Source organism: Chionomys nivalis, chromosome 26, assembly GCF_950005125.1.
Source record: "Chionomys nivalis chromosome 26, mChiNiv1.1, whole genome shotgun sequence".
Taxonomy (NCBI): Eukaryota; Metazoa; Chordata; class Mammalia; order Rodentia; family Cricetidae; genus Chionomys; species Chionomys nivalis.
In genome coordinates, this window is record NC_080111.1 from 1,635,907 (window position 1) to 1,656,176 (window position 20,270).

At 45.4% G+C, this 20,270-nt stretch overlaps 2 protein-coding genes across 3 annotated transcripts in view; one reads left to right on the forward strand and one right to left on the reverse strand.

Annotated features, from left to right (window-relative positions):
• LOC130866786 (aldehyde oxidase 1) overlaps positions 1 to 7,225 on the forward strand; it is a 57,345-nt gene extending 50,120 nt beyond the window's left edge. For both annotated transcript variants that reach the window (XM_057758367.1, XM_057758369.1), the window contains 4 exons: positions 4,746 to 4,811; positions 5,226 to 5,414; positions 5,880 to 6,047; positions 6,936 to 7,225. In XM_057758367.1, the coding sequence (XP_057614350.1) occupies positions 4,746 to 4,811; positions 5,226 to 5,414; positions 5,880 to 6,047; positions 6,936 to 6,986 (474 nt within the window). In that variant the 3' untranslated portion in view covers positions 6,987 to 7,225. The remainder of the gene's footprint in view (positions 1 to 4,745; positions 4,812 to 5,225; positions 5,415 to 5,879; positions 6,048 to 6,935) is intronic.
• On the reverse strand, positions 2,300 to 2,617 carry LOC130866787 (DNA-directed RNA polymerases I, II, and III subunit RPABC4). Its single transcript, XM_057758370.1, has one exon. It carries the CDS (start codon positions 2,564 to 2,566, stop codon positions 2,390 to 2,392), a length of 177 nt encoding a protein of 58 aa, XP_057614353.1. The 5' UTR covers positions 2,567 to 2,617; the 3' UTR covers positions 2,300 to 2,389.
• Positions 7,226 to 20,270: the final 13,045 nt, after the last annotated feature.

Here is a 20,270-nt window from a genome sequence, read left to right on the forward strand (position 1 = left end):
TCCTTCCTTTCCTAACATTTAGCTCCCTACTGTGGAGGGGCCTGGATGGTCTCCCGGTGGAGGTTTCTTGTGAGAAGCCATCCTTACAAGTCTGTCTGTTACAATCAGGGACATTAGGCAGAAGGACGTGGGGAAGGACAGAGGTGCCTTACCTGTGTCCCTCGAAGGCTTTGGGCACAGGGCCGGAGAGTAGGCAGAGCCTGTCTTTCCCAACCCTGGGTCCTGCCACTCCTCTGTCTGTTCTGCTTGGTTATCTCATCCCCAGATAGAAGCCCTCTTACTCGGGGCTGCAGATTTTGCTGGTTTTCATCCTTCATTGTTCTTTTAACCCCAGGGTGTTCTCAAGCAGCAACTCGGGTCCTTTCCCTTGCTGCCTACAGAGATAGCTCTTGCATCAGTATGAACTCCCAAGATATGTCCTGGCGTGCGTTTGAACAATCTGAAGAGATTTGCAGTATTGGTAGCTCAGGGTAGGCACCGCCATTGACAGAAGGCCAGTGTGTGATGTGTGTGACAGCCTACCAGAAGTTGTAGTTGTTTTTGTTTTGTTTGTTTTGTTTTTGGGACCACCATCGAGCTCCCAAATACACACATGGAGACTTACTCTTTCTAGGAATGCTCGGCCTTAGTTCAGCTTGCTACTAATCAGCTTTTTAAACTTAAATTATCCCATTTCTCTTTAACAAAATTTTACCTCTGGGCTTTTTACCTTTCTTTATTTTATATTTATATTTCTTTCTTTCTTACTCCATGGCTGGCTGTGTAGCTATGTGACCGGTTGTCTATCTCCTGGAGCCCTCCTCTCTTTTTTTCCTCAGTTCTCCTCTCCCCTAGAGTTATCCTTCTATTTATTCTTTCTGTCCACCACCCCACCTATCCTTTCTCCTGCCTAGCTATTGGCCATTCAGCTCTTTATTAGACCAATCAGGCACAGCAACACAGCTTTTCAGAGTTAAACAAATGCAACAGAAAAGAATGTAACCAGCCAGGAGGTGGTGGTGCACACCTTTAATCCCAGCACTCAGGAGGCAGAGGCAGGCGGATCTCTGTCAGTTCCAAGTCAGCCTGGTCTACAAGAGCTAGTTTCAGGACAGGCACCAAAGCTACAGTGAATCCCTGTCTTGAAAAACAAAAACAAAAAAATAACTAAATGCAACACATCTTTAACCAAATAGTTCACAGCATAAATGAATAAATGTATTTAACACATCTTAAACTAATATTCCACAATAAGAAGACCTCCTTTGAGGCTTGTTTCTCAGCCATTCTCATGTTGGTGAAACAGCCTTCCTGAAAAATATCCCATATTTTGAACCTACATCTGTATGTTAGCTTCCTGTTACCGTATAACAAATTGCCCCCAAATAGCAACTGGAAATAATAAATGTCTACTGGCTCACACCAACTCTGAGGGCCAAGCATCTGGGTCGATGTGGTTTATCCAGGTAACACTAGCTAGGATTGCTCCTGAGTCTATGGTCATGCTTTTGGTGAGGGCTACAGTCACTGGTTCTGCTTCTTAGCTCCACCACACTGTGGTTAATGGGACGTGTGGTTCTCTGTGTCTGTCAACTAACTGCCTGCTTTCCTTAAATGATCTCTTTGTCCACTTAGTGTCCCAAGGACATAGCTGCTGACTTCCTTAAGATTTATCAGCTCCAAAGAGTTGGAAATACAAACACATGGAAGATACCTGAATCAGAAGCCACAGTTCTTTCTCCTCTTGTTTCAGAGTGATGTGCCATTGTCTCTGCTGTGGTCTAGTTGTTATTGTAGTAGCAGGCTCTCGTTTGTTTCCCGGCCGCCCAGACTGGAAATAATCACACATACTGTATTAATTAAAAAACTGCTCAGCCTATTAGCTCAGGCTTCTTAGTTAACTCTTACATCTTAAATTAACCCATTTCTGTTATTTTGTATTTTACCACCAGGCTCGTGGTTTACCAGTAAGGTTCTGGGAGAGTCTGTCTCCTTTGCCAACTACATGGCGTCTATCAGATCCTGCCTTCTTTCTCTCCATCTCTGTTTAGATTTCCTGACTGGCTATATTCTTCCCTGCCACAGGCCCAAAGCAGATTCTTTATTAACCAATGGTAATAACACATATTCACAGCGTGGAGAGGGGAACCCCACATGAAGTTGTCTCAATGACTGACTTTGCCAAAGATTGGTGAGAGGGCCATGCACAGGCTGTGAATACCAAATGGAGGAGTTTGTTAAGCACTCTCTTTTTTTGTTTATGCTAAACCAAAACTTCCTTTATACAAGTATTAAAATACAATCACATTTCTAAAGTGAAACCATAGGTACTCGGCTGTAGTCGTAAAGCTACACAGAGAAGCATCAGTGGGGCAAATGTTTGACGAAGACACTCCTGAATTTCACGTTTTCACCGAGCATCGAAAACCACCAATCTTTTAGTCCTTTTCTTGTACATTATTCTGTATCCACATTCTCTGCATCTGATTGGATCTCTGGACTTTATTTCATTTTCGGTGTGACACTCTCCACAAATATATATCATCGGCTGCTGCTTTGGGGGTTGGACGTCTTTCTGGGTATCCATTGTTAGTGCCTCAGCAGCTCAAACAAGCTCTGTGCACGCAAAACCTTTCCCGGGTCCTTAAGCACTCTCTTGGAAGCAGGCTACTGCAGCCCAGTCCAGTCAGAATACAGTGGCAGAGAGTCATAGTCCATGTCTTTAAAAGAAGAACCTTCACTAACCTTAGACTCTACAGGGTCCCTCTTCATCTCCCGTGGAGGCCACTTGTCACCTAGAAGAGCAGTCAAGCTAACTGGTATCAAAGAGAACTTTTCAGTTTATTGTTTTTTGATAAAGAAAGGTAATTACCTGAACTTTTATGGAGTCAGGTGTTCTGGATAATTATCTAATTTTCTACAGGAAATAAGAAGAGCTGTTTTCTCTCTCTCTCTCTCTCTCTCTCTCTCTGTGTGTGTGTGTGTGTGTCTGTCTCTCTCTCTCTCTCTTTTTTGGTTTTTCAAGACAGATTTTCTCTTTCTAAGAACCCTGGCTGTACTGGAACTTGCTTTGTAGACCAGGCTGACCTTGAACTCACAGAGATTCACCTGCCTCTGCTCTAGAGTGCTGGGATTAAAGACCTGCACCACCACTGCCCAATTGTGCATTCTTTCCTCCTTAACGATCAACAGAGTGTGTTAGCATGGTGGAAACCATCATTCACACCTAGAATCTACAGACTTGTTGGGGGATGGAAGTGTTGCCAGCACACAGGCAGGGCCCACTCTTTTCTGCACTTTTAGGTGAGCAGATCACAAGTCCTAAGGGCGGACCTGTTCTTTTCCCCACCCACAGAATGGAAATTCTACAGCAGTGGAAAGCAATTTGAACATCTTTCTGCTGACCTGTCCTGATCCATGGTCCGGTGATGTCACCGAGCTGGGTAGACTCCATGGATTAGCTTGGATAGAAGCCATGGAGCTTTGCAACGAGGCCTTTGAAGGACAGAGATATTGGTGTTTGTTGTTTCACTGTTTGTTGTGATAGATTAAATTTAGTCTCTTGCATCAGCCATCTTGAAGCTAATCCAAAGCAAATGAACTTTTTTATCCCCTTGGAAAACAAATAGTACTTCATTTGGGGCTAAGAGCATTGTGTGGGGCTGGAGAGATGGTTCAGTGGTTAAGAGCACTCACTGCTCTTGCAGAGGATCCAGGTTCTGTTCCTAGTTTTCACATCCTGGCCTACAACCATCTGCAACTCCAGTTTCTGGTGGTATGACAGTCTTCTGGCCTCAGTGGTCACCAAGCAGAGTGGCCACGCATACTGTAATAGGAAAGGAAAAATATCGGCTCAGGACCCCTAGGTCAAGTTCGCAGCACAGTGGAGATTTATCTGCCCCAGAGGGACAGAGGGCAGAGAATGAGAGACAAAGACAGGAGACAGAGGACAAGGGAGACCAGGCAGGGGTGTTTGTCTCAGACGACAAAGTTCTGCCTCTGGAAAGAGGTCACACAGACATGTCACAGAGGAAAATGGTGGTTTATAAAGGGAGAAGGTGAAACCCCATGTTAGGATGAGGTGTAAATTAGGTGAGCCAAAGGAGAATTTTGATTGCTTGACTTCAGTAGTTTGTTAGCTGAACATTGATAACCTCAGGAGGAGGAAGCGGCCATATTAGTGATCAGACCTTGATGGCTGTCTTTGGGAATGTAATCTGATGGTTTTTAGCAAGGCAGAGAGAAAGGGAGAGAAGGACAAGGCCAGTGGGAGCTACACCCGCCAAGATGGACCTAGCTAGATTCCCTTCACAGGCATGGAGGCAAGTACCCAACCCCCCACAAAAATAAATAAATAAATCTGTTTTTTTTTTTTTTTTTTTAAAGCCATGCAGAATGGAGGGTGGGAAGAGCTCAGTGGGTGGAGCATTTGCCTAGGATGTCCGAGACCTCGGGTTAAATCTTCAATATCACATAAGCCATGCATGGTGGTGCATGTCTTCAACCAATGGGGAGGTAGACACAGGAGAATCAGAAGCTGAACAACATCCTTGGCGACATTTAAAGCCAGCATGGGCTACATGCGACCCTATCACAAAAACAAAGGTTTTAGATAACAAACGTGGTTACACAATGAAAATTTGGTTGCTTCTTTATCATGAAAATAACATGATAGGTCCAAAGAAAGACTTGACCCCATACCTGGAAGAAGGCATTTCTCAGCTTCTTCTCTCTGTGTTACCTGCATTAAATATTTATTTTTGTAGACCATCAGAACAGACATTGTGATGGATGTTGGCCACAGCATAAACCCAGCCCTGGACATAGGCCAGGTACGTGTAACTGTTTGTTCTTGTTTCCTGTTGCGGGGGTGGGGCAGAAAGTGCAGTGAGGTCTGAAGAGGAAACATCCCCTGCCGGTCCCCTGGGGACCTTACCCTGGTAGTCGGGGTCCGTGAAGGGTTCCGTCTGCCCCATTGGAGGAAGACATGACGGTTTGTGCACAGGCCTGTGCGGACTCACCCAGAGTTACCATTCCAATGGCTAAGCTAAAACCCAAGGCCTCTGACTTGGAGTCTAGCACTGAATGGGACATACAGAAATGGCTGTGGATGGGGTCCTGGGGACACTCTCCGAGATGCCCTGGAAGGTCCCTTGAACTGCAGTTCTCCAGGTCAGGCAAGCCACAGGCAGCAGACATGCTCCTGGGAAGTCGCCTCTTGGGATACATTCCTTCTCTCCCCTCAGGTGGAAGGCGCATTTGTTCAAGGAATGGGGCTTTACACCATAGAGGAGCTGAGCTACTCCCCTCAGGGCGTTCTGTACAGCCGCGGTCCAAACCAGTACAAAATCCCGGCCATCTGTGACATCCCCACAGAGATGCACATCTCTTTCCTGCCGCCGTCTGAGAACTCCAACACCCTGTATTCCTCTAAGGTGAGCTGTGCTCGCTGACAGAGCCCGGGTTTCTCTGCTGTCTGTAGGGTGGGGAGACGCTGGTCTGCTTGGTGTTTGAGGTCTTTAGGGCACTACAGAAGGAGCCCAGAGTAAACATTTAATTATAAAGTAACTTAACGACATGTTGCAATATTTACAATATGCCTAACATGGACTATCAGATCCCATTAGACTTTTTATATTGCAATAATCAACTTCATTTCTATATATGCTTGCTCCATTTGAAATCATTTTCTTAAGCTAGAATTCTAAATATAAAAATATTAAGGTCAGTGGGTAAATTACTTTTTCAAAAACAATATATGTATGGCAGTCTGAAGGTTTTATATATGTTTGTGTGTGTGTGTGTGTATACTACATGTGTGTACATATATGCATATGAAACTATATTCAGAGAGGGAGGGGCATTTTGTGTCCTAACCTACATGGCTCATTTCTCTCAAGGGTCTAGGAGAGTCTGGGGTCTTCTTGGGTTGTTCGGTGTTTTTTGCCATCCATGATGCAGTGAGCGCAGCAAGACAGGAGAGAGGCATCTCTGTGCCACTGAGGTTCAGAAGTCCACTGACTCCAGAGAAGATCCGCATGGCCTGTGAAGATACCTTCACAAAAATGGTATGTTGCACTCGAGATAAAAAAATCATAAAATTCTTCATTTCTGTCCCCTGGCTCCAAGGCCACATTTCTTTAGCCCACTGCTGTGGTTTTCCATGGAAGAAAAGACGACAGGAACCCCTTAGGGCACGTGAGCTGGATGGAGTAGCTCTTGAACTTGTGCCCTTTGATTGTGTCATCAGCCTGGCCTCGGTTGGTCTCCTGGGTGCTCAGGCCCTTATCACTTGAGGGGACCAGAAGGTTCGTTCTCTCGGTTTTATGTTTCCACCAAGTGAGGCCTAGGAGTTCAGGGTCTGTGGCTTGAGCCTGGGACACAGCCAGGAGTCAAGGTCACTGAGCTATAGTCCACACTCACCCACGCAGGCCCTGGCAGCGTGAGGGAAAGACCCCTCCAGTGCAGCGTCCACGCTGAGCACACACTAGGGTTCTCCACTGTTTGTACAGCAGCATGATTTGTGATATTTCATAGTAAAGGAAGCCGCGTCACTCAGTTCCCTCCCCAGCTACAAGACAAGTTTCCTTTACTTGTGGGGTTGTCCCTCCCGCCCTGCTTCCGTGCAGGCTCTGCATAGAATCCTGGGCCTCACCCTGGACAAACAGCCACCGACTCCACGTTTTCTTCGCCCTTTCCACACGGGATGCAAAGTTCTCCATCCCTCTGCTAGATCCTGTCCAGGACGCCTCTGTACATCACGTGATGTGGTTCTCTGACCTCTCATTGGCCCTACCCGGGATGCCTCCGTACACCACGTGATGTGGTTCTCTGCTCTCTCATTGGCCCTACTGCCTCTGCTGGTTTTCACCTTCACCGACTTCTCCTATATATTTAACCTACGTCAGGAGCGTGTTTCTAACTCATAAGCATCCAAACTTGCTCTTTCTGTCCAGATTCCAAGGGATGAGCCTGGGTCCTTTGTTCCCTGGAGCATCCCTGTGTGAGTCAGATGCGAACTGAGGGACTGGGTCCACCGTCTGCAGGATGCACCTCGCGGTCTCTCTGCTGGAAGATGCTAACCATTAAAGCCAGATTTTCACAGCCCGGAATCATCCACAGCTGATTTTCATGAAGCTGATTTGGAAGTTTCACTTCAAGATGCTCCAGACATACCTAAGCAATTATAAATCTTCTTGTAAATCGCACAGACATTAAATTGTTTCCTCTGAAGTGGTTTCATTCATTCATTTGTTCATTCGTTCATTCGTTCATTCATTCATTCATTCATTCATTATTCTGCCCCTCAGATCTGTACAGTTAAATACAACAGCTAGGCTGTGCTCACTTTTGGTTTGTATACACCAACACAATTATACTATCTAGTGAATGGTGATTTTATAAATGATTTCTTTCCTATTGTGATCTGGAAATTCATTTTTTTTTCATTTCTCCCTGAGAGCAATCACCCCATTTTCCTAATCAGGACAGACATGGGCCCCATATCTAAAGAGTCCCTGGGACCACGGGGGTCAGGAGGAGAGAGATAAATGAACTTCATCAAAACTTCAAAGGTGCTAACAGCATTCCCACCAATCAGGAGGGTGAGGAAGAAGGGTCTAGATTCCAAGGCCAGCCTGGGCTACATAGTAAGACCATGTCCCAACAAAACAAGGGCTAAGGATATAATTGGTGATGCAGTGCTTGTCTAGTGTGTTCAGGGCCCTTGGTTCATTTCCAGCACAGGAAAGAGAGAGAGAAACCCACAGAATAAGACAGAATTTTTGAAAATATATGACAAACGTCTTGTGTACAGAACATTTACAACTTAGAGCAAATCACTTTTCAGTGATTCAGGGCAAAGTACAAGTGGGAACGGAAGGAGGAAGCAGGCACATGGGCAAGTGTAGACCCCAGCCAGCAGGCATCCCATGTCATCCTCTCTCCCTCAGCTCACACCTCAGCTCACACTCCATGATGGAACAGAGTGGACTATCCCACTGACGGTTTGATGGGCACGGAGAGAGACGCAGCTTGGTTCACAGGTTGGCTGGCACCAGATGCAGGTACAGACAGGATGGCAAGTGTGCTCGACAGTCTCTCTAGCAGTTGGTGAGGGACACATTATTTCAATGGACAGAGTTAGATAGTGCATGTGATTATCACCTTCTTCTGGAACATGCAGGTTTCCCACAGATAGAATGATCATGGGGGTAACAGATGGTTTGGCCAGGTGTTCAGAGCATAAAAAGAGACTGGTGGGGAGTGCAGATAAGAGCTGCATAAATGGATGAGCGTGAGCCGGTGTGTGAAGGGTTTTATATCACCGTGTCTTAGTTACTTTTCTGTTGTTATGATAAAACATCAAGACCAAGGCAACTTATAAAGGAAAGCATTTAATTCGGACTCCTTGTCCAGAGGATTGTAGAGTCCGTGACAGTCATGGCAGAGAACATGGCATCAGGCATAGCCTTGTGCAGTAGCTGGGAGTTCAGATGCTGAGACAACAACCATGAGATGTGGTGGGATCAATTTTAGGAAAGGATTGCCAAAGACCATGGTACCCAGTGTGGGTTCTGCACTACAGGCATGGTGATGAGCATCCATGCTCTCCCCGGGAACCATACAGAGCCCTCAACAGAACAATATAACAGAAATCCTGCCAGGAAGTCACAACTTCTTAAATTGTAGGATAAGGAGGCCGCAGGCAGCCAGGATCCTGGAGCGTCTCCATGCACAGAAATCCAAAGCACTTGACACAGGTCTATACACTGATCTTTATGGTACGCACTTCTTAATCAGTGCTGAAAAGTATTATTATCCCCATTGAGCAGGAGGGCAGACTGAGGCAACCAGGTGAACGTCAAGGACATTCTCCATGTAACTATCCCGTTCTTGGCAACATGTCTTCTCTCAGGGTGTTAGTGGCGTAGATCACAGAGGCGCACACACCAGCCCATCAGTGTTGCCGTGGACAGCAGAGGCGCACACACCAGCCCATCAGTGTTGCCGTGGACAACAGAGGCACACACCAGCCCATCAGTGTTGCCGTCTGCTCCTAGGTCTCAATGTTGCTGAGTCACACAGCATAGCCCTGACGCTGGGGTTTCATTATTCCTCTCCGTCTTCATCTTGCCAATGAACCGATCCTCACGGCGTAGGCGCGCTTTCGACATCCACTGAGCTGTAAATGATCTCCAGCAGCTGTGTGAGCTCCAGCGGCAGGGATCTCAGTTTAGTCAGTGATGACTCAGGGTCCAGAGAAGACAGCTCAAGAAAGTTGACATCCTGAGGAGAGAGGTGGACAGGGAACAGGTATCGCCTTTCTAGATGAATCTTTGGACCCTTGAACTGGGCTGTTTGTTCTAAGATAATCTATTGGGCCAACAAAACAAAACTTTACTAACGGGAATTCTGCCACAGGCACTCACACCATGAGTCAGGTGAGCCTTCCTTTCTCAGATGAGGCAGCCACGCCTCCTTATGCCAGAGCCTGCTTCCTAAAGATTCCTCTGGCCACAGCCCTTTCATTCAGCTTTGCCAAAACTAAACCACGAGCTCCCTCTGCTGGTATTTGCTGAAACAACCGAATCTAAACATTTGCATTCTTAGTAAGAATTCATAAATTATAATTTTTCCACAGAAAGTCTGTGACTCTGACCTAGAGTGGAACAGGATGAAATATACAAAACAGAGATGTATTAGCTGTACGTTTCTGGTTTCCTGACGAGATTTTCTAGGCATGGCTGCTCATAGGTGACCCTTTCACGGGACCAGAAATGTCACCGGGAGATGCCTGCAAACACCTCTCTCCACACCTCCTACAGCACTTTTCATAGCTGGAGTCACAGTATTTATTATCTGCCTGGTTATCTTTTTCCCTATTGAACATCAGCTTAAGAGGAGACCTTATCTGTAGTCTTTGCCTGGGATGTTGCTCACGGCAGGTGCTCAGAAACTGTTGCTTAGTGAAAGAAGCAGGTCAGAGGTTATTCAGTGTCTTTTAAGATAGCGGTTCAACTAGAGATTGACAGAACACAGGTCACATAAAAACAAATACAGGTTTAGTAGTAAATAATAGAAATGAGAAAAGCAGGGCTGGAGATGGCTCGGTGGTTAAGACTCTTACACACAAGCCCGAGGGCCAGAGTTTGGAATCCCAGAAGCATAAAGGCTGAGTGGATGTGATGGGCTGCCTGCCACCCCAGCTCTGAAAGGTGTGGCCTTGTAAAGAGTAGGTGTGCCCTGTTGAAGGAAGTCTGTCACCGTGGGGCAGATTTTGAGGTCTCTTTTGCTCAAGTTTCACTCAGTGTGACTGACAGACAGTCCACTTGCTGTTGCCTTCTGATCAAGATGTAGCCAGCACAAAGCAAATCTCAATAGATACAAAATCATTGAAATAACCCTCTGTATCTTATTGGGTCATCATGGCTTAAAATTACAATTCAAAAACAACAGAAAATACAGAAAGCCTACAACCTTGTGGAAACAGAACAACACTCAACTGAATCACCACTGGGTAAAGGAAGAAATAAGAAAGAAATTAAAGATTTCCTGTGATTCAATGAAAACACAACCTATCCAAACTCATGGGACACTATGAAAGCAGTGCTAAGAGAAAAGTTCATAGCACTAAGTGCCTACATAAAGAATTTGAGGAAATCTCACACTAGTGACTTAATAGCACACACAAAAGCTCTAGATCAAAAAGTAAAGCAAACTCATCCAGGAGGAGTAGACAATAGGAAATAATCAAACCGAGGGCTAAAATCAATAAAATAGAAACAGAGAGAACAATACAAGGAAATAATAAAACAAAGAGCTGGTTCATTGAGAAAATCCACAAGATAGACAAACGCTTATCCAAACTAAACAAAAGGCAGAGAGAGAATATCCAAATTAACAAAATCAGAAATGAAAAGGGGGACATAACAACAGACACTGAGGAAATTCAGAGAATCATTAGGTAATACTTCAAAAACCTGTACCCCACAAAATGCAGAGGTGCAGATCATTCCAGAGTAGATGTAGCCAGCTCCTTCGACAATGTCTTACAGCATCAGAACGTACCTTCTCCCCACCTAGCTCTTAGGGTCGGGACACTTGGATCCACAAAGCAGATTGGTGAAAAGGACCGATACGTTTAATGTATAGGAGAGGAGACTGCACCCCAAAGAGGTTTTATCATTTCACCCAAGATGTGCAGTGAAACCTCAGTGGAAACAGGACCCCAGGCCACCACCCACCTCTGCAGACCTAAGTAGAACAATCATATTAACATCATTTGGCCTTGCTCGTCCAGACTGATGTTTTCCTTAATGATAATTACAGAGAAGTGCGCGGTGCCCCGGTGAGGTCCAGGGACACGAGGATATTCCCAGCATTCCTCTTCTTAACCTGAGACTGTCCCCTTGCTCTGTCTTTACTGAACATTTCTATTTCGTTTTGTATCCTTTGATTTCTATCAGCGTTGTTTACCTTCTTATTTGGGGAATTTTCAGGCATACAGTGGATAGCTGCATAACCTATAAATGCCCAACTCTTTTCTGCTCCCCTATTGTCACCAGGGCAGAACACTGCAAAGTCTTTCCCATCACACGTCTACATCCTGAGAGGCAGGACGTCCCACCCAACACTCCAGCCGTGTCTCTTAGGGCATGGCGGCACTGTCACACGTGAGTGGTGTCTGGGAGCACAGAGAACGCGTGATGTGGGGGGCTCCGCACTCCCACGTGCTGTGAACCCTTCTGACACCGTGTCTCGTGAGATCGTAAGACGGCGGTGAGTGTAAAGGTGAGTGCTTGGGATGGTGACGGCCGGTAGCCGTCAATACGTAGCCACATATCCAGCCTTACAGAAAGTAATAGAAGGAAAATCACTAACCAAGGAGTCCAACATTGACCACAATATCTCAGACAACTAGAGACCCTTCACCAGCGCAACTCGAAGAAGGGAAACACACAAAATTTACTACTAAAAAAATGACCGGAGTTAACAACCACTGGTCATTAATATCACTTAATGTCAATGGACTCAACTCACCTATAAAACGGCACAGACTAAGAGATTGGATACGAAAACAGGATCCAACATTCTGCTGTTTACAAGAAACACACCTCAACCACAAAGACAGACACCTACTCAGAGTAAAGGGTTGGGATAAGGCTTATCAAGTAAATGGACCTAAGAAACAAGCTGGTGTGGCCATACTAATTTCTAACAAAGTTGACTTCAAACTTAAATATATCAGAAGAGATGAAGAGGGACATTTTCTACTCATAACAGGAACAATTCATCAGGATGAAGTCTCAATCCTGAATATCTATGCCCCTAATATAAAAGCACCCACGTACGTAAAAGAAACATTGCTAAAACTCAAGGCAGCAATCAAACCGCACACATTAATAGTAGGAGACTTTAACACTCCTCTCTCACCAATGGACAGGTCAATTAGACAGAAACCTAACAGAGAAATAAGAGAATTAATGGAGGTAATGAATCACATGGACTTAACAGACATCTATAGAATATTCCACCCAAATAGGAAAGAATATACCTTCTTCTCTGCAGCTCATGGAACCTTCTCGAAAATTGACCACATACTCGGTAACAAAGCAAACATCCACAGTTACAAAAAAATATCTGTAACCACCTGTATCTTATCAGATCACCATGGATTAAAGCTAGAATTCAACAACAATGCTACCCCCAGAAAGCCTACAAACTCATGGAAACTGAACAGTCAACTATTGAACCATACCTGGATTAAGGAAGAAATAAAGAAAGAAATTAAAGTCTTCCTTGAATTCAATGAAAATAAAGAAACAACATACTCAAACCTATGGGACACTATGAAAGCAGTTCTGAGAGGAAAGTTCATAGCACTAAGTGCCCACTTAAAGAAAACAGAGAAAGCACACATTGGAGACTTAACAGCCCACCTGAAAGCTCTAGAAAAAAAAGAAGCAGACTCACCTAGAAGGAGTAGAAGACTGGAAATAATCAAACTAAGGGCTGAAATCAACAAAATAGAAACACAGAAAACAATTGAAAGAATCAATGAAACAAAAAGCTGGTTCCTGGAGAAAATCAACAAGATTGATAAACCCCTATCCAAACTAATCAAACGGCAGAGAGAGAATTTGCAAATTAATAAAATCAGAAATGAAAAGGGGGACATAACCACAGACACAGAGGAAATTCAGAGAATCATTAGATCTTACTACAAAAGCCTGTATGCCACAAAACTGGAAAATGTTAAAGAAATGGACACCTTTTTAGATGAATACCATATACCAAAGTTAAACCAAGACCAGGTAAACAACCTAAATAGACCTGTGAGTCGCGAAGAATTAGAAGGTGTTATCAAAAACCTCCCTTCCAAAAAAAGTCCAGGACCAGATGGTTTCAATGCGGAATTCTACCAGAACTTCCAAGAAGACCTAATACCTATACTCCTAAATGTATTTCACAATATAGAAACAGAAGAGTCATTGCCAAATTCCTTCTATGAGGCTACAGTAACTCTGATACCAAAACCACACAAAGACTCAACCAAGAAAGAGAATTACAGGCCAATCTCACTCATGAACATCGATGCAAACATCCTCAACAAAATACTGGCAAACCGAATCCAAGAACACATTAGAAAAATTATCCATTATGATCAAGTAGGCTTCATCCCAGAGATGCAGGGCTGGTTTAACATATGCAAATCTATCAATGTAATCCATCATATAAATAAACTGAAAGAAAAAACCATATGATAGTTTCATTAGATGCTGAAAAAGCATTTGACAAAATTCAACATCCCTTTATGATAAAAGTCTTGGAGAGATTAGGGATACAAGGGTCATACCTAAATATAATTAAAGCTATTTACAGCAAGCCGACAGCTAACATCAAATTAAATGGAGAGAAACTTAAAGCCATCCCACTAAAATCAGGAACACGCCAAGGCTGTCCACTCTCCCCATACCTCTTCAATATAGTTCTTGAAGTCTTAGCAATAGCAATAAGACAACATAAGGGGATCAAGGGGATTCGAATTGGAAAGGAAGAAGTTAAACTTGCGTTATTTGCAGATGATATGATAGTGTACTTAAGCGACCCCAAAAACTCCACCATGTAAATTATTGATTCTAACAATATTTTAAATACCGCTAATAGTAGTAACAAGAATTGACAGTTTGTTCTGATCTTATCTATGAGGTATTGATTCCATGGTTCACCTAGGAGTGACCTTCTAGTGGTGGGGGAGGACCAACCATGACGGTGTATTAAAATTCCACGAGAACTTTTTACTTTATATAATAGTTTAAAAGCAAAGAAAAAAGTCACATCTTTCATAGGTTTTGTTAGTTCCATTTATATTAATGACTGAGTAGCTTACTAATTGGCGCGTGGTGGCCCTGTCCTGGAGAAGGACTGCCTCCACTGTCAAACAGTCCATCAAACACACGCAGAGGCACGGGGACCACTGGACCACACTGTGACCAGGGCTATGCTGGACCATACAGTGACCAGGGCTATGCTGGACCACGCTGTGACCAGGTTCATGCTGTGTCACTCACACACACACATATCACGCTTGCAGGGGGCTACAGGCATCCAGGCAGGTCCCTAACTTAGGCAAACAGATCAAGAGCAACTTCTTGGGAGGAATGACTTACAGCCAATGGCAAGCATCTTGGATGCTCACAATTCGCTATTAAGCCTCCTCCCAGACAAAATGACACACAAGATTGTAGACCTTGAGCTAAGAAGTGGTCCTGTCTTAGTAAAAATGATTCTTGCCATAACACACCAGGGAGCTCCTATACTGTTTCGTTTTATTTCCTGGAGAACGCATTTGGCCATGCATTCCTTTCTACTCACTTTACAGAAAGTCTTGCATGCGTCGATTATGGGCCTGTATCCAGTGCAGCGGCACAGATTTCCTGAAGGAGACAGAACAGGTCTGGTTACTAACGGGCCCTGAACAGAGCCATGGAACGCAAGGTAAATGATGGCATGAAGGACCCCATCTTAGAAGAAAGCTCTGCCTGATGCCTTCATTTTGAAATCTTGCATCTGAGATTTCATTTTTACATCAGCATCCTGGGATATTTCGCCAAAAGCCCTGGAGTATATTTTAACATCTCGGCCATCTGTACTTACTCTCTGTAGACACATCTCACACTCTCTTCTTAGGACAGATGCTCAAAGGACACAGTGATTTTAAGACAAAAACTTGTTCGGTGGTCGCAATCAAGAGCTCAATTTAAAACAATAGCCACTTTGTGGAGTCGCTACTGACCCTCCTGTGTCTAATCAACTGATTGGTGTATCTGAGATAAGTATCCCCCAGTCAGCACTGCGGGCAGACCTAACACTCTGTTCCTCACGCCATTTATTTATTTAACCATTCAACCAGAAGGAAGGCATCTAACCAAAGATCAACCCTCACGGCAACTGTTTATACAGCATAGTACCAATAGCGGTGGGGACCAAGTTGCGTTTCTTGGACTTATTTATTTTGCATAATAAACTTTGCAACCTTTGGTTATTCCTCATTTTCCCCTTCTCCAACCTCAGGAAATCGCTATTCAATCACCATTCTTATCCCTGCTGCTAATGTTCTACTCCAGGTTGTCCGTATGATACAGTGTTTGTTCTCCTGGGCCTGGCTTGTTTCGCTTAGCGTCCTGTGCTATGGTCCATGCGTGTTGTTACTAGTGAAGGATTTTCTTGTTTTTTTAAAGACAAAAGGAAGATTCCTCTCAGTATTAACACCTACCGTGGCAGCTACAGTTCTGACAGAGGCAGAACAAAGGGAGAAAGGAGAGAGACACAGAGAGGGAAGTTTCAGTTGATCAAAGCTGTTCTGCAACAGTAGAGAAAAGATGGGAAAAGCGTGTGGATTCTGAACCTGGAGGCGATTACACACACATGCAATAGATGATTCAGTTGGTGTTTCTATCACAGCGGTTCTGTGTCCTTACCCCACCCCCAATATGAGGTCATATTATAGTTGTGTGTGTGTGTGTTCTATGTATACATCTGTCAGGGTGTGTACCATGTGTGTAAGTACATCCGGGGGTTGGAGATTGAACCTGGAGGTCTTGTTCAATTTCTCTCCATCTTTTTTTGAGACAGAGTCTGGAACCTGGAAGCTGGCTGGCCAATGAGTTCTAGGGGTCCCCCGGTGTCTGATGCACCCTCCTCCCCGAGGACAGTAGTCATTCACAATCCGTCCCAGGCTTTTACGTAGGTGATAGTGACCAAAACTCAGAAGCTCAAGCCAGACACTGACTGAGCCCATTTCACCAGCTCCCGAGGCCTCATTTTAGAAAGAGCACAAGATCGAGTTCTCCGCTGAGAGATTTCCTCAAATCTTTGTTATTTATACATTTCCCACCCTTGTCTTAAGCTACTGAAATTTGAAAATCCTTCACCAGTGTTTATAGCACAAACAGCCTTAAAGCAAAATGCGACCTCCTGGAAGTCAGGCAGGATAGTCAGGCAGGATACTCCTTCCCACACACTGCCCCGAAAGACCAAAGCATCCCCATCACCCACCCCACGAGATCCTGCCCGTCTCAGTGTTCTTACGCCAGCGCCTGTCACTCTGTGTATTTATATGCACGTCAGCTGTCACCCCAGGATGTGTTAACTCCACACCGGCAGGGGCCTCATCACTTCTGTGGTTCGCTGTATCCCATAAACCCAAACACAGTTTGGCATACGACAGGCTGATAACAAAACCACAGACTGAATATTCATGATCACTCCTTGTGCAGTAAGAAGCATGGCCCCCATTAGTAAAGGAGTGGTCTCCCTGAGGCCACCTCTGTGAGCAGCAGGCGTGTAAGGGACCCCTGCTTGTTTAGCGCGGACAGAAGACTCCCGTGCTTATTCTGCTATGCAAAACAAAACACGAAGGAGCAAGGCAACTCCTTCACCCCATTAGCCTAGCTCCTTCTCACGCCGGTCTTGTGGGGTCCTAATGGAGCCCATGAAGGATCCATCTTAGCCCATGTGAGGCCCATAAAGTGAGGGGGAGGGACGACAAGTTTTTTAGTAGGGCTTGTATAATTTGAGAGATCCTGTTCTTCAGGAAAAGACTTTACAAACCCACAACTCTCTGAATCAACTCAGCCTCAGAACAGACACACGAAAGTCTGGTGCTAAACATTCCTTGGCTTCCTAAGGCTCAGCCAGTGCCAGCCAGGGCAGGGGCTCCGTTTGTCCACAGCCAGATGCAGGGGCCACAGGGGACCCAAACAGAGGAACACTGGCACTGTGGACAGCACGTCTCTGCCCACCCCCTCAGTGCGCCATCAGTGTCTACCGAGAACACCCTGAGTAAGCCAGCTCACTGCGAGACCTCGGCTCTAAATGATGCTCAGGGACTTTGCTGTCCGCAAGCAACAGGGGCCTTGCTTGGAACAGTCATAAAGGTCCTCGGAATCAAAGCACACACAAGTAAAACAAAACGAACAGCCGCAGTCAGCAGGGTCCCTAGAGCCTGGTTCTGGCAAGCTGGGCTGTGCCAGGAACTTGCTTTGACTTCATAAATCACGGCTTCCTCTGAAAAAGAACAGGGAAGCTTGAATCAGCCCATCACTGTGGTCCTGTCAAAGTGGGCATCGCTCCCTGGACAAGCGGAGAATCGGGGATGGAAGATGCTGTTAGCTAGGGCTTTGAGGGTGGGAAGGGCTGGATTCACAGTACCAGATGGATAAGAAAGGAGCTCTTTTTCCCTGCTCTTTGAGGAGGGGCTGGGCTAGGGTGTCCTGCTATGGCCATGGAAAGGGGATGTTGGGAAGGAAGAGGCAATTCTTAAACTTGCCCTTAGACCCTTAGTCTCCTGTGTGCAGGTAGTAAGACAAAGTCATCCACGCCAAGGTCTCAGGGAAAGCAGAGACAGGATGAGAAAGGGCCAGGCACCTGTGCAGGGTCCACTCTGCGTGGGCAACCCCGGGGCTCTCACCCTCCTGCCATTCACGAAGAAGAGCAGCTGCGTGGGCTCCATGACTCCAGAGGTTCCCAGCAGATCCTGGGCAGCACCAGTCACTAGAGGGAATAAGTTGCCTGAGACAAGGGGAGGGGCTTGCCCGCCCAGAAAGTTCTGGAAGAGCCCGTGCTGCCCAGTTCCTAACCGGGAAAACTTTCCGGACACCTATGGAGCGTGCCAAGCAGATGACACACTGAAATCTTGCGGCATCTTCACAATTTCATGTATTATCAGCGCTGCAAACTCAGGAGGTCCCGAGCCATGGCTTTCGTAGCTGGTGCCAAGACTTGTTTATTGGAAGAGGCTTCCAATTCATTTAAGTATTCTCTGCTTGTTTAGGGGGAGGTCAGGTTGGCTGTAGTGTTGAGTCACATTCCAAGACTGCAGTGCCCTTAACAGCAAATAACCACATTTATTTACTTGGGAAATATTTATCTTCATACTTAAAACCTACACTCAAAAGATAACTCTCTCCTTACATTATAAAACTTGGGAAATCTCAAGTGACATCAAACTAATTTTCAACCCTTGTTTCACTTAGTACACCTTCCTAGATGATACTGTTAATGCAAATGCAGTCCTCATCCCCCAACCCCAACAGAGGGTTTCTCTGTATAGCCTGGCTGTCTGAGAACTCTTTGTAGACCAGGCTGGCCTCAAACTCACAGATCTCCTCCTGCCTCTGCCTCCTGAGTGCTGGTATTAAAGGCGTGCGCCACTACACCGGGCTACACATTTTTATTGTGAAACTTGCCAGGTCTCATTATGGAAGGCTGTGAGCCATCAAGTAGTTGCTGGGAGTTGAACTCAGGATCTTTGGAAGAGCAGCCACTGCTCTTAACCTCTGAGCCATCTCTCCAGCCTGCCTTGGCATTTACTTCCCCCCTTTCTAAGTCCCACCTCAGAGAAGGTGTGTGGGCGCTTCCTGGGGACACGTCTGTGGGACTCCAGGACCAGCCCGCTTGCTTTCTCAGTTCTTTAGATCACAGTAAACAGTAATTACACATTTTATCTCTTGGTTGGGTGCCAATCAAATTTCAGCACCAAGCAGCATTTGACAAAGTCAGTACCAACTGAGATTTCAAAAACCACTCAAATAATAACAGTTTATGCTGCGATCTGATTACAATATGGGTTCTGACCGTAACCCCACCTTCTTCAGGAGAGGCAATCTCACAGAAATTAGGAACAGGACGGAGACACTATTTCCACCACTAGCAAACACTGCAAGGAGACAGACACGCTATTCAGTGAAGAAACACTGTGAATGGCTGGGGATTCATAATCAAGGAAAATAAAAACTCTTCAGCTTCATTTGCTTTCATTTTAAACGTCATTAATTTTGGAGCTCATATGGCTTGAGAAACGCTAGCTTAGCTGTAGACGGAGCTGCCTAGAACTCAAAACTCTGTCTGCGAGTTCTCCCTGCTCTCTCTCCAGGAAAAGATGCCACTGTTAGTGGCTCGCTATCCCAAGGAAAAGGTCTTCAGTTCACTAATCAGTAACTTTTCTCTAGATTACACAATCCATGTGATCAGATCTTCAGATAAGTCAAAGCGAGGGCCAAGTACTTGCGAGACTTGCTAATACAAGTGAAATCACTGTTAATTTGCAATGAACTGTTTACCGTGAATCACCTGAATAGGAATGTTCCCTGTAGGCTCATGGCATCAATATTTGGTTTCCCACAGTTGGTGGCACAAGCAGGATTATTCCTTAAAGTTTTAAGATACGGTTCAGTTCATGCTCTTACAGAGAACCCAAGTTCAGCTCCCAGGAACCATGTCAGAGGGCTCACAACCCCACTCAGGATTCCTCAGGCCCTTGCACTCACGTGTGCACATAGACACTGCATCTAAAATAAATCTAAATTTCAAAAAGGGAGAAGGAAGACATTAGGCGAGCCCAGTTCCCGATCTGGGACTGACGAGATGGCTCGGTGGTTAAGAGCATTCGCTGCTCTTCCACCACTGTGGGCGGTTGACACGGGCCTGTAACTCGAGCTTCAATGGCTCCCTCTTACCTACACAGACAGTGCCCCCTCCGTCCTCACACAGACAAAAACACATACATTAAAAACATAAATAAAATTTAAGTAAGGTCTGGAGAACTAGGATATTAGCTCCTTTCCTGGTTACAGGCACAATACCTGACACATAGTGATTTAAGTGAGTGAGGGTTCTTCAGGCTGCAGCTGGAAGGGATCAGATCCACCATGGTGGAGAAGGCATGGAGCAGGCACGTGAGGTCGGGGTCCCATCTCAGCCACAGTCAGGAACAAGGTTCACGTTGG

Coding starts and splice junctions, on each gene's coding strand:
- LOC130866787 (XM_057758370.1), bottom strand. CDS start 2,566: ATGGATACCCAGAAAGACGTCCAACCCCCAAAGCAGCAGCCGATGATA.